Source organism: Dunckerocampus dactyliophorus, chromosome 19 (genome assembly GCF_027744805.1).
Source record: "Dunckerocampus dactyliophorus isolate RoL2022-P2 chromosome 19, RoL_Ddac_1.1, whole genome shotgun sequence".
Lineage (NCBI taxonomy): Eukaryota > Metazoa > Chordata > Actinopteri > Syngnathiformes > Syngnathidae > Dunckerocampus > Dunckerocampus dactyliophorus.
The window spans coordinates 14,843,556-14,858,023 of record NC_072837.1 but is presented as its reverse complement, the minus strand read 5'-3'; the positions used below and the strand labels follow the sequence as shown (position 1 = coordinate 14,858,023).

The window sequence follows — 14,468 nt, the reverse complement described above, 5'->3', positions numbered from 1 at the left end:
TTTGCACGTGTCATGGCAAATCATGCAAATTAGGTGACATGCCATTAGATGACATAATTCCACCGCTGCACGAAGTGAGTCAGTAACTTCAGCACTGGTGTTGTGTGGTTAATTAATTTGTTCACTTTCTATGCCCCCTGTCCTCACTGGGGGGGTATGCTGGAGACTATCCCAGCTGACTGTGGGCGAGAGGTAGGGTACACCCCACCAATCGCAGGGCACATAGAAAAAAAACCCCATTCACACTCACATTCATACCTACAGACAATTTTAGTTGCCAATTAACCTAACATGCATGTTTTTGGAATGTGGGAGGAAGCCAGAGTAGCCGGAGAAAAGCCACGCAGGCACGGCGAGGACATGCAAACGCCACACGGAGAGATTCAAACCCAGATCTCCAGACTGTGTGGCCAACATGCTACCCACTACGCCACTGTGCGGCCCGTGAGGTTAAATAACATTTAAATACATTGAGATAATTCGCACATTTTTTATGACACAGGTAGAGCTGCAACAATTAATCGATGATTGATCAACTATTCAATTAATCGACATCAACAGCTATTTTAGAATTCGATTCATCGTTTGATTGAAAAATGTAAATATCCTGATTTCAGCCTCTCAAATGTGAATATTTTTTAAATTTCCTTCGTCATCCATTAAAGCAAACCTATTATATTTGTGATTTAGGCAAAGCAAGATATTCAAACACATCAGCTTTGACTTTGGAAACATTTTTGCCTCTTTTCCGATACGCTGCGAACCAAACCACTAAGTGTTTGTGCTTGGTTCATAGTGATTTGGTCCGTCACTTTCCAGCGAGGGCCACATAGTGGAAAATGAAAGGATGCAATTAAGCAGCGGTTCTCAACTGGTTTGGCTGCGGGACCCACCATCACCTCTCAATGACAAGCGGTGACCCACATTGTGGAAAATTTGTAACTCTAATTTCTCAAATGTCTTCTAGTTAGAGGGACAGTTTGTAACACAACATGAGCTGCAGTGGTGAGACGCTGTCTCTCTCTTTATATTGTGGGCTCTTCTCCAGCGTCAAACTGACAGCACATTAAGTCTAGGGATGTCCCGATTCGATCTTCAGGATCGGGGTCGCCTGCTGCTCTGCTGCATTTTGAAGATCGGGTAAAATCGGGCCAATCCGGTTGCACTCCAACATTGTAAGTGTGATAATGCTGGTTGCCACCCACATGAAGAAGAAAACGCAACACCACCATGAAGACATGTCCGCTGTGTACCGTGGTGAAGTTTGTTTCACGTTGGCCGTTAGATAGTCCGCCCCTGTAGCTACAGGGGTAGTTCCCCCTCACTGCTCCCGGACTGCTGTGCCATTGTGCGGGGAGCTTACACGGGAAGTGCCGCTGTAACCGCTGGTTGTTTATACTAGGGACTGTCAATAAATTACTATTGCGTTGAGAGTTACCCTAAAAGTATTTTCCACGGCCATAATATTGTGACTTTATTTTTGTAACATTATAACTTTTTCCGCAACTTCAGTTTCCAAAAATTACAACTTTATTCGTTGTTGTGTTTGTTTCTTTCATAGTGTGACTTCTTTCTTTAATATTTCATCTTTATGCCACTAAAATGAGATGTGATTTTTCCTCATTGTATTACGTTATTTTCTTGTAAAATTTCTTGTTAAGACTTCTTAATATTTTGACTTTATTCTTGTATAATTACTTTTTACTTTTTGAGACAATTCTTTCATTAATTATTTGGCATAATAAGGCAAGTGCATCACGTCAAAAGCAATAAACTTGAATTTGTCAAGAGCATTTAACATGAACATTGTAATCAGAATGTCAAGAGCTTTTAAATAAAATTGCAGATGCAATTGTAATAGCTTTATGAATGTAAGCTATTTTTATGACACACTTTAATATATTACCAATGTTAGACAGATGTGCACCGCTCTTATTTTGAAGGCCGGAAGTGTGATGTGCGTGTTGAAAATGTCTTTTGACTATGGCTAAATAAGATAGCTATCGAGTGGCTCTTGAAGCCGTTGTCCTTATTTTACACACAACGTAGCACAAAGTCAGCGGAAAACCTATAACGCTAGGTTACATTATCAAGCACAACTCATACAGCCTGAGTGGTACCACATGCGCACACACACACATACACACACAGCTAGCTTATACTGGCTATTGCTGTACGTGAGCATGTGGCTAGTCAGAGTATCAATGTTTTTTTGGCAACTTAGCCGATGTTTCCGGTTGCCCCCTCAACATGTTCAGATCAGGAGAGGGATGATTAATGTTTGTGAGGACATGCTGCTGTGAATGAGCGGTCCGTTCGGGAAATATTTCCACACACTCTTCCCGTGCAAGCTCCCCGCACCATGAGACAACAGTCCAGGCACGGTGAGAGGGAACTACTGCTGTTGCTACGGAGACAAATATCCAACGTCCAACATGAAACTAATTTCACCAATGTGCAGAGTGAACCCTCTTGTCTCCAGCCTGTGCGGTAAAGAGAGGAACACAAACACGCATGCACATGTTGATTTATCGAGGTCAGCAAAATGACCATTTTGTTTTATCGTTCGATTAATCGATTTATCGATTATTGTGACAGACATAACCCTGGCCTTGGAGAGTTTTGCAAAACCAGCATTTATGTGTGAACGTTAAAAGATGCCTTTTTAAAACACGAGCGCTGGTGTGGGTCTGGGCTAAATCTAGTCGTGTTTGTGTTCCTCAACAGGGATGTTTTGCTGCCACATGACCAGAATGAGACATTCCGCAGCAACAGCCAGCATTTGTCCTCATACTTTTCTCACCAGCACCATCATAAATAATGAAGATCAATTTATGTCTACCATTTAGTTTGGTGTGGCACACGTGAGCCCAGCGGCAGCGCTCTGTGATGTTTGATATCATACCCGCGGACTCCAGGGCAGAGAAACCCGAGCTGTCACTACACAGCATCCATCTTGTCAAACATTCTTGGATGTGGTACTTACTTTGGGCAGATATGCAGCGTTGCGTATCCTGTCCACCATCTCGCGACCCTCCGGGTGCACGCCGGCTACGTGGGTCCACATCCTCTCCCAGGTGGTGCCCTCAATGGGGAACCCGCCGCGGTTGACATAGAAGAGGACCCCTCCGTCCTTCTCCTCTTCTTCGGCGGGTGAGCGAGAGCCGTTGTTGGGGCTGGAGGTGCTCGACTCCTCCTGGGCGCTGCCGCGGAGCAGGCAGTGAGCGCTGGTGCTCTTGGAGCGACCCTGCCTGCTCAGCTTGGCCGGGGCAGTGCCGGTCCGGTTCGGGGAGTTGGGTCCAGTCATCGGTCCCAGGAGGAGGAGGACACTGAGCCAGAAGGGGGGGGCGGGTGGTTTAAAAGACTACAAGAGCATCTCCCTGGTGTTGAGTGATGATGGGTGCATGGTGAAGGTCATGGCAGAAACCTGACAAGAACAAAAGGAGAAAGATCAACAACACCACAGCATGTTTTCTCAAACTACACAACACTTCTACATGACAGCATGCTTCTTCTTCCTGTGGAGGACCTTCAAATACAAGGAAACTGGCTAATCGTTGAACTGTGTAAAAAGTGTGTAATCCACTCCAGCTCACTAATATCTTGTCTCACTAACAACCATGACTATGACGTCAAGTCATCACACACTGACGTCTGTCCACTCACTCTGATACAAAGTCTAACGACGTTTCTCCTTCTTTTTTTAATCTCGCAGCATTTCCATATACTTTATGTCAAGAGGAAACATCCTAGCCCGGCAACGTTTTTTCCAAACTTACTGCATCGTCCACCGACGACACATTAGCGAGGTTGGCGCTCGTTAAAACAAATAAAAGCGTGCGCTTGCAAAATAAGAGAGGACTATAAAGTAGTTTGCATCCATGTGGCGTGTCCTCGCTGCTACTGTTTTTAAGTCTTCTTGTTGTGGTAACTTCACCTCCAGTCTGTCAAAGCAGCTGTTGACATCAGTGCTACTGCCGGAATTAAAATACAGGTGGCTTCAAAGTAAACGCATTGTGTTTCACAATTATGTAAAAAAAATATGATGCGGTAAATCGTTTCGGTACACCAAAGTTGTAAGTACTTGATAATGATTTAATCCGAATGAACATTCAATCACCATCTGCAGTACACGAAAAAAAATCTCCCTTCGTGTTGTGTTTAACTTTGAAAATCCTGTCCGGAAGTCCTGCATAGCTTTAAACAGCTAGCTCGTCTTTACGATGTAGTATCACTCACAGTAACCAGGAGATATGACCTCTTCTGTGCCTTCGCCTTCACCAGCCTTCCCGGCGGCTATCTTGTTAGCAAGGCCGACTTCATGTTGATTAAACTGCCCTCCTCGCCGGCTCCTTCCATGATTAACCGCCGAGGTGGAGACGATGCGGCTCGCTACTCACTGTTGCAGTGCTCTATAGGTGCCTCTCGGCGGCTTTGCATTGGTCGAGCCAACAATGTGGGGCGTGGCGTAGGGGCCTTTCTGCAAAGCGCTCCTCTCCGATTGGTTGATTCTCATGGTGGCAGGCGTTAACAAGTGACATCTGCAATGAATAGGTTGTTGTCAACTGTTGACTGAATCATTTTAGCACATTTTCAACTTATTGAATACGACTTAATGTTGCATGCATTTATAGGAATGATTATTATTTAAATATAATTTAAACAATAAAAAACAGAAGAACATTGCATACACCTATTGTGGTGATAGACTCAACACAATAGGAAAGCTGCTTCCTGTATTAAATGTCATTGCTAATATGTTTTAATCATGTGACCAATGAATTAAGACTGACGTTATATTACAGCTCCCCCTGCTGGACCTAAAGTATACCTACAGAGAAAAAAAAACATGCATCACATATCATTTGCATGCCTCATTTGTCTGATTTAGTGTCAATTATTACTCACACGTGTCCAGATAGAAATTATTATATACATTAGAATAATATGTAGTATATATGTGTGTGTTAATATATCTTACTATATTAAATTATTCTAATTCATAATTTCTCGACTTTTTAGATACATTCAGACAAACTTTGAGGTGCAGTGTAAAGAAATGTGTGTTTTTTTATCAGAGGAAACTTACACACTTACTTTTTTAGATGAATTGTATTTTTTTTAATAACTAAATTAAAAGGTAAAAGTTGTAGGTCATGAACAGGTTGTTGAAGGCACTGGTGACTTCTAATGGCAGGCAGTGAAAATGACAACTGAGAAGAAATCTCATGACGTTCATCTGATGTCAGCCAAAGTCATTGTCTCTTTGGCACGCCAAAGTGTGTTGGAACAAACGAAAAAATGCATCAAGCGACTGAGAAGCGTCAAACATACAACACAAATGTGAGACTTTGAACCTAAATTTGGAGAAAGGGTAGACAACGAGACTGACAAGAAAGTCCCCGCCCCTTGCCTGTATCAAGTTTCACATAGGAGCATTTTTGTGTTTGCTGTGAGGACAAGCACGCACAGGAACACACTTCGAACCAGAAGATGGGACTGCTGGAAATATTTCTCCAGGCGGACACCGGTGTCCCCCTGCTAGGGGCTGCAGTGATCCTGCTCCTGGTCTACTTTGCTTCGTCCACTTTTAACTCCAGTGAGGGTGGCTATGAACCTCCGGGACCACGACCACTTCCTTTGCTGGGAAACCTTCTGCAGCTGGACCTGAAGAGACCCTACAACACGCTGGTGGAGGTGACCACAGCACTGACTATATTCTCATGCATACATGATCTTCACATTGATCTTCTCTCGTAGCTCTCCAAGAAGTATGGCCCGGTGTTTACCGTCTACCTGGGGTCCAAGAAGGTGGTGGTTCTGGCCGGCTACCAGACGGTGAAGGAGGCACTGGTCAACCATGCGAACGAGTTTGGAGACAGAGACACCTTACGAATCGTGACGGAGTATAACAAAGGCCACGGTGAGTCGCTTTTTAACAACAAAACATCAAGTGGTCCTTTTTATGGAGCTGTCTCTGCACGTTGGTTTCCTCAGGGGTCTTATGGAGCAATGGAGACTCGTGGAAGGACATGAGACACTTCGCCCTCACCAACCTGAGAGACTTTGGAATGGGTAAGAAGGCGTGTGAAGACAAGATCATTGAGGAAAGCCAACACCTCATGGAGGTCATCAGGAAGATCAATGGTAAGGCCGTCCTTGTAGAACTTAAATACTGTACAAGTTGAGATTTGAACACTTCTGTAACAATCTATGGTTTCAGGAGAATCCTTTGATACCACTCAGCCCATCAACTACGCCGTCTCCAACATCATCTCCTCCATCGTTTACGGAAGCAGGTTTGAGTATGACGATCCAGAGTTCACAGCCATGGTGGACGAAATGAACCGGAAAATCCAGCTGGCCGGTTCGCCCTCAGCTCAGGTAGCTCCTCCCCTTCTACTCGTGTTCATCCTTGTCTTCACCGTCAAAGTGTCCTCCTCAGGTCTTCAACATGTTCCCGTGGCTCGGCAAGATGCTGCCACAGAACAAGGAATTCTTTCGCCTAACTGACAACTGCAGTAGGAAGAATCTGGAAGTATTCCGCCGTTTGAAAGAAAGCCTCAACCCACTGATGTGCAGAGGCTTGGTGGACGCTTTCTTTGTCCGCAAGCAACAGCTGGAGGTGTGTCCACACTTAAAGACGTGTCCAACTTTGGATGCTGATTGGTTGTCTTGCAGGAGTCTGGCATCACCAAGAGTCACTTCCATGATGAAAACTTGATGTGGACAGTCCAGAACCTCTTTGCTGCTGGCACTGAGACCACAGCCACCACGCTGAGGTGGGCTCTTCTCCTCATGGCAAAGTATCCAAACATCCAAGGTAAGAAGCTGCCCTCACGTCTCGCACGTGTCCACACCAGCTCGTGAAGGTATGTGTCCCACCTCAGAGCAGGTCCGTGAGGAGCTGAGCAGGGTGATTGGGGATCGGCAGGTCCAGGTGGAAGACAGGAGGAACCTGCCCTTCACGGACGCTGTCATCCATGAGACCCAGAGAGTGGCCAACATCGTCCCCATGGCGTTGCCTCACAGGACCAGCCAGGACGTCACCTTCAAGGGTCACTTCATCAAGAAGGTTTGATAGAGAACAGTGAAAACAAGATGAAGACATAAACATTCACCTTACCGTCTGTCTACAGGGGACCACCGTCTATGTCCTCCTCATGTCTGTCCTGCACGATGAGGACGAGTGGGAAAAGCCGCACTCCTTCCATCCTGCCCACTTCCTGGACAAGGACGGGAACTTTGTCAAGCGAGACGCCTTCATGCCTTTCTCTGCAGGTGGGTGCTTGTCAGGGAAATCCTTGCAGATAACCAAGACAAGTACTGGACTGTATAACTACTCAAAGAAACAGACTCAACCACGGCAAGATTGTCTTACTCGCGAGGAGAAACGGAGGGACGCACCAGAGTTGTATCCCATACCGCTCTGGTTACGCTCCTCCGAAAAACCTCTCTTTATTTGCAATTGGGCGTTCCCTAGTTACAGGAGAGTTCAGCTTCTCAAGGAAGGGGCCTACTACAGCTGAACTCTGTGTCTCTATCTAAGTGTGTGCGTCAGTGTAGTGATATCATACATGTGTGGTTTAATTAATTTTTTAACATCACATCCTGCGAAAAGGAGCAAAAGACCTTGAGCACCTCAACCTCCTCCATATCTCCGAGTTACACAAGACTGATCCCTTTGATTCCCCTCACAGGGCCTGCTTGTTCCCTTCTATGCACAAGAGTACAACAATAATATATTTATAAAGTGGGTGATAACATATATAGATTACCTGATGCTGCAAAATGCAGCTGCTCTCGTTCATGGTCACATCACATTCTCACACGTGAAAATGTGTGAGCGTTTACTACATTTTCATAACAAAACCTTCACAGCAATAGAAACACATTCTTTCACAGTGCTATACGTGGAAGACAACAAAGGCAAATAATAGTCCGCTAGTGTCTCATCTACTTTTTATGGACATAACAGAACGCCTAATGACCGAAATGCACTTATTTAGATTGTTTTACCTGCTCACATGTTACTAGGCAGAATTTATAGCACAGTAGTCATCACATAGCACAGAAAGGACAGGGAGAGTTGGCAGAAACACAAGCAAGTTCCCTGTGCAAGTGTCAACTTCTTGGTTCTCCTGTGGTCCAGGTCGAAGGATCTGCCTGGGAGAGAGTCTGGCCTGCATGGAGCTCTTCATCTTCTTTGTCACGCTCCTGCAGCACTTCCGTTTCATCCCTCCCCCGGGGGTTTCTGAGGACCAACTGGACCTGACCCCACGGGTGGGCTTCACACTCAGCCCGACTGACCACGAGCTGCGAGCTCTTTGCATGTAGTTCTTCATGTACTTCTTCATGTAGTGTTTTATGTAGTTTTTCATGTAGATGTCAGTATATTAGAATACATTTGAACCTCTGAAGAAAATTGAGCTACAAAGTGAATATTGACGTGTAAACATTTTTATATTTACATTTTTACATTTTTACCGTTTGATAATGAATCACCTTCATATCAACCTTTGACCCCCCTGAAGTGTGTAAAATGTTCCAACAGGATGCTGAGACGTTCTCCTTATTGTTATGGAATATTTTGTTACTATTATGATTCTTATTGGATATTTAAAGACATTTATTATGATTGTTATAGAAGAGTCACCATTATAATGTCATAATTAAAAATCGTGAACTCTAATTTGAATGTATGTTTAAAGTGACGTCATAGTTTTGGTCCTGTTTCAAGTGGGTGTCCTCATAGCAGACAGGCGGCCCCGCCCTGTGGGTTGGAGTTGTTGTCTGCAGGGACAGTGTTCCGGGGTAGGAGGAAAGAGACATTGTGGTTGGGAGACATGGAGCTTGCGGACGTTTTTGTCCCGCTGAGTTTCAGCTCGGCGCTCGGCGGTCTGCTGGTGCTGCTGCTGATCTATGTCGTCTCCTCTTCGGCTTCCAGCTCGCAGGAGTCCCGCAGGGAGCCTCCAGGGCCCAGGCCGCTCCCCTTGCTGGGGAATCTGCTCCAGCTGGACCTCCGTAGACCACATTGGACCCTCACGGAGGTGAGCGAGTGCGAACGCGGCTGTGACACGGCGCACACTGATGATTGCCGCGCGTTTACTAACCTTGAAGTAGAAGTTGAAAGTTATTAACGCATTATTATATATATATATATTATTATATATATTATTATATATATTATATTATATATATATTATATATATATTATAATATTAACGCAGTTAACGCATTCTGGGTTTTGTTTATTTTGGACTCTAGATGCCATTCGACCACGATAATACCACTCGGCACTTTTGGACTCTTGGTTTTGTTCCGCCCTTTTGCCGTCATTCCAATTGTGTCCTTACACAACCTCTAATAAAACATCTGAGATGCAAAAGCAAAGTCCACTTCTGAGCTAAGTGGTCATAACTTTTATTTTGAAATGCGGGATTACTGCATGATGGTTTAAAGAATGTGTGGCTTTGGTGAACTGAACCCTTTGAGGTCAAACAGTCCTTTCTTCTGGTTAATCTCCTATTTGTTCACATTTTAAAATAATTTTTCCTGATTGCCTTTTACCTTTTGCCGATGAAAGGGTCGGAATGGGTACTCTGTCTTGTATAGAGATGCTCAACAGGTGGTGCAGGTTTATTATAATAATATTGGATAATGATCAGACCAAACCAGGACAGCAAACAGATACTTTGCATGTGAAATTGATGGCTGCAGCAGTGTAAGGAAATGTGACAATGCGAATGTAAAAGTATATCAAAACAGTCAAAATGACGGCTTCCCAGCCTTTCCTCTCTTCTCCTTCCTCCTGGCACAAGCAAGTGCATGCCATTTCTGGCTTCCGTGTATGTAAGCACGCACACCCACCTGTACCCACGCGACCACGCCCCTCTCCACTCATCCATCCGTCTTCTCTACCGCTTATCCTCACTAGGGTATGCCGGAGCCTATCCCAGCTGACTTCGAGCGAGACAGCCCCGCCAGTCAATCGTGGGGCACATATCGACAAACAACCATTCACACTCACATTCATACATATGGACACTTTAGAGTCGTCAATTAACCTAACATGGATATGTTTGGAATGTGGGAGGAAATCGGACTACCCGGAGAAAAACTCACGCACACACGGGGAGAACATGCAAACTCCACTCAGACAGAGATTTGAAGCCAGATCTTCTCGATCTCCTGACTGTGTGGCCAACATGCTAACCACTAGGCCACCGTGCGGCCCCCCTCTGCGCTCAGGCAACTTAAACACACAAACTTATAACCTGTATCCTACACACCAGCCCTGACTTATTCATACCCACAATAATTACAAAAAGATAAACAGTAGGAGACGTACACAAATGTTTCAACACAAAAAAATCCTGTTTAAGTTAATTTAGAAGTCTTTTACTTCACAATGACCGAATAAATATTTTGAATAAATCAATTCAAAAAAGTTTGTTCCAATACCTAAAAGAAAAATTCCTGGAGAAAAAAAAAATCCACAGTAATCTGCAGTCTATATGGAGGCCAGCAACATCCTCATGCTGCCTCAATGAGAAGACCCACCAGCTGATGCACACTCCTGCCAGGTTCTCGTGCATAGCCTTCATCTTGCTCTCAGCCCTGACGAAAGCCTCCTCGATCACACGGTTCTTCTCCTTCAAGTGCACAAGCTTTGCAACCAGCTTCTTCTGGGCGCGTTCTGACGTTCTCGCAGCAGGTGGCGCTGCGCACACAACTGCTCCTATAGCTACACTATTACTAGCTCAGCTGCAGTGCAGCCATGAACTCAGGCTCCTCCTCCACCTGAGCGACATCTTGCACGGCCTCTGCATTCTGCAACTGGTCCACAACGTTTTGGTCAGACTTCCAATGACCCGATGGCTCCAATTGTGCTATTGTAGACCAGTCCAGTTGCTGCTGCAACGTGTCCACTTTGTCAGTTTGTCAAGCAGTTGTATCTCCAGCTCAGCAAGGTGTCGTCCTCTCTGCCGGGCCCTGCTCTCCTGGAGAGACAGTTCCCTCCACAGAGCCCCGATATCCTGGCTGTAGCTGCATGCTGCTTCACTGCTCCAGCAGGAGGTCATCTCGCACTTCAGACGCCTGTTCTCCACCTCTGGAAGGTCCAACTGTTAGTCCAGGTCCTTCGCCCCTAGTTCTGAGCGAGATCTCTCCACTTTCTGTGTTTGAGCCAGAAGCTTCTTCTCCAGATCCTCAACTTGAGAGTGCAGCTGCTCCTTGTCCACACCACCGCTTAGCACCGCACGTTCCTCGTGCAGCGCCGTCAAACTGCTTGGCTGCCCAAGCACGGCGTGCTGCAGTGCTTCAGAGCCCCGGCAAGCCCAAAGTTCACACACTTGGTCCTGAAGAGTCTGGACAGGCAGCTGCTACTGCCTGGGTGCAATGATTCAGCAACTCTGCAGTCAGAATGGCGTGCTGAGAACAGCCAGGGCTGGGCAGGGACAAAAAGGAGGTGTACTCCTCACCATCACTCATCACAATGACACCAATCACTGGGACCTCGATCAGCCTCCTCCAGTCTTTGAAGATGCACTCCCTCCTGACTGGTGCTATGATCCTCTTCTTCCCCTTTTATGTGAGCAGGCTTTCTCAATGGCAGATGTATTTGATAGCAAGCATTCAGATGTTTTGGAAGATGTTGTGACCAACTCCAGTAACCTTTGATCCTCCCTGGAAAGTCCTGGCTGCTCTGAGCGTTCTTTAGAATGTGTGGCTTCTACGGTGAATTGATGAGGTCAAACAGTCCTTTCCTCTGGTTAATCTCTTATTTGTTCACACTTTAAAATCATTTTCCCCCAATAGAAATCATGCAAATTGTCACATTTTTACAAGTGTAAAAAGAAGTGAAGCCGTGTTAAAACAATAAATAATCTCAGACAGGCTCGCTGGCCTCAGCTCTCATGTGATGTCACGCATAGTTTGGTCAAATTGTTTGACTTTAGAGGTTCATTTGTATTGTAACTTCTTTTGAAATCCCTGCCTCACCTGGTCCAAGATGTCCAAGAAGTACGGACCAGTCTTCACCTTCCACATGGGGCCCAAGAAGGTGGTGGTCCTGGCTGGCTACAAGACAGTGAAGGAGGCACTGGTCACGTACGCCGAAGACTTTGGAGAGAGAGAACCTCTGACCACCGCCAAGGAGTCCAAGCTGGAGTACGGTAAGAACACACACACACACACACACGACAGGTCCTAAACACTCTGTGTGTTCTCTTGAGGTGTCGTATGGAGCAACGGTGACTCATGGAAGGAGATGAGACGCTTCGCTTTGACCAACCTGAGAGACTTTGGAATGGGCAAGAAGGCGTGTGAGGACAAGATCATTGAGGAAAGCCAACACCTCATGGAGGTCTTCACCAACCACAAAGGTACGCAAATTTTCATCCTCTCTGTGATCCGCCTGGCCACCACTCCTGATGTTTTCTGGTGTGGATGTTGCAGGGGAAGCGTTCGACAACAACCAGATCATCAACTACGCTGTGTCCAACATCATCTGCTCTCTGGTGTTTGGCAGCAGGTTCCGCTACGACGACCCTGTCTTTGTTGCCATGGTGCAGCGCACCAGCAAGGGCCTCCAGCTAGTGGGAGCTCCAACCATGCAGGTCCTCCTTTTTACACAACCTTTTGAGGTTAAACATCTCCTGGTGAGACAACAAGCAGTTAAACAACAACCACACTGACCCAACAAGCAAACACAAACATTAGGGAAGAAAGTCTAGTTTGTCTCGTGTGGTTGCCTGGAACACGCTTTGAGGAGGACAGGATCAACATCTTGCCTCTTGGGTGGTACGCTCAAAGGTTCTGCTTTTGTACCGTTGATCGTTTGGGAACACGCATGTAAAGGTCAAGAGTTACCTTGGTGTCCAACCATGCGTAAATTGAACCTTAAGGGACACGTGGACACCCGCTGTACTTCTAGTTAAATTCTTGGCAACCCATCAAGATGACAGGATTATAAGTCTTGTTGGTCGTCTGGCTGCTCCATTTCTCATATGGGGAATAAATAGGAGTGGTTCTCGGACAGAACCCTGAGGCACGCCACATACCTCACAGACAGCCAGAGAATGACTTCTGTGAGAAGCTTATCCGAACAAATCCTCGTTCTTCCACAGTTGTACAACATATTCCCGTGGTTAGGCAAGTGGTTCTTCTCAGTGAGAGAGGAGCTCCGCAGTTTGGGAGCCGCCAACCGCAAGATGGCCATGGAGCTGGTCCAGGGCCTGAAGGAGACGCTCAACCCACACACCAGCAGAGGTCTAGTGGACGCCTTCCTTATTCGCCAGCAGCATCAGGAGGTCTCACAACACAACATGACATCTTACCTGGTACTTTAGAACTAAACAAAAACCAACACAGATGGGCATTGATTTCCAGGAGTCCGGGGACTTGGGTCACTTCCACAATTCAAACCTGATGATGATAGTGTCCAACCTGTTTGCTGCTGGCACAGAAACCACCTCAACCACGCTCAGATGGGGACTTCTTCTCATGGCCAAGTACCCAAAGATACAAGGTAACGAGACACTTGTCCATGAAATAGCTTAGTCGAGGAGCAGTGGTGCAGCAGGTCTAGCAGATGGACATCATAAAGCAAGGTGAAAACAAAGCTGCATGTAAACTTTCAGAACAGGTCCGTCAGGAGTTGAACAGCGTGATCGGGGATCGACAGGTCCAGGTGGAGGACAGGAAGAACCTGCCCTTCACGGACGCTGTCATCCACGAGACCCTGAGGGTGGGCAACATCGTCCCCATGGCGCTTCCTCACAGGACAAGTCGGGATGTCACCTTCCAGGGTCACTTCATCAAGAAGGTCTGCCCGAGGAGAAATCAGACATTCTAGTTGGATGCAAATGGATGTGATGCGAGTGGTTTTGGTCTCCAGGGGACGACGGTGCATCCTCTCCTCACGTCCGTCCTCTACGACGAGGACGAGTGGGAGAAGCCGCACTCCTTCCATCCCGCCCACTTCCTGGACAAAGATGGGAACTTCTTCAAGCGAGATGCCTTCATGCCTTTCTCTGCAGGTGGGTGACTTCTTCGTGGAGGGGGTGCCCACCCTTCAAGTGCCCCTCCCCCTCAAGTGTTTTTCCACCTCCTCCAGGTCGCAGGGTCTGTCTGGGAGAAAGTCTGGCCAAAATGGAGCTCTTCATCTTCTTCACCACACTCATACAGCACTTCCGCTTCACCCCTCCCCCGGGGGTCTCAGAGGACCAACTGGACCTGACCCCGCGAGTGGGCGGCACCCTCAGCCCCATGCCCCACAAACTGTGTGCTGTCTCGTGCATGCGAGGTTAGATTGCGAGCACTTTCTGTTGTTTGCAATCATCTCACAGGGTTTTACTCTTGAAAGTATAAATGTGTAAGACCGCTAATATTACTGACACAAATAATTGTGCTATGGAGTCATATAGCAACAAATGTAAATTGTGCTGAATAAAGATTTGCTTGCA

At 46.4% G+C, this 14,468-nt stretch overlaps 2 protein-coding genes across 5 annotated transcripts in view; one reads left to right on the top strand and one right to left on the bottom strand.

Moving 5' to 3' along the window:
* Positions 1-7,389, bottom strand: part of vash2 (vasohibin 2) — a 20,066-nt gene extending 12,677 nt beyond the window's left edge. The window contains exons 1-3 of one of the 3 annotated variants that reach the window (XM_054761814.1): positions 7,127-7,389; positions 4,401-4,541; positions 2,987-3,427 (exon numbers count right to left, since the gene is read on the bottom strand). In XM_054761814.1, the coding sequence (XP_054617789.1) occupies positions 2,987-3,307 (321 nt within the window). In that variant the 5' untranslated portion in view covers positions 3,308-3,427; positions 4,401-4,541; positions 7,127-7,389. The other 2 variants (XM_054761812.1, XM_054761813.1) reach the window with 2 other exon arrangements.
* Positions 5,458-14,468, top strand: LOC129172256 (cytochrome P450 2K4-like). 2 transcript variants are annotated; one of them, XM_054761810.1, is made up of 14 exons: positions 5,458-5,697; positions 5,761-5,923; positions 5,998-6,147; positions 6,224-6,384; positions 6,446-6,645; positions 8,885-9,050; positions 12,014-12,176; positions 12,237-12,386; positions 12,460-12,620; positions 13,131-13,313; positions 13,393-13,531; positions 13,644-13,828; positions 13,901-14,042; positions 14,120-14,468. In XM_054761810.1, the coding sequence occupies exons 1-14, from the start codon at positions 5,494-5,496 to the stop codon at positions 14,311-14,313; spliced, it is 2,361 nt and encodes a 786-aa protein (XP_054617785.1). In that variant the 5' UTR covers positions 5,458-5,493; the 3' UTR covers positions 14,314-14,468. The 2 variants fall into 2 exon arrangements, with proteins under 2 accessions (XP_054617785.1, XP_054617784.1); XM_054761809.1 differs by lacking the exons at positions 8,885-9,050; positions 12,014-12,176; positions 12,237-12,386; ... (4 more) ...; positions 13,901-14,042; positions 14,120-14,468 and adding exons at positions 6,682-6,823; positions 6,891-7,075; positions 7,140-7,281; positions 8,153-8,606 and having other exon boundaries at positions 6,446-6,625.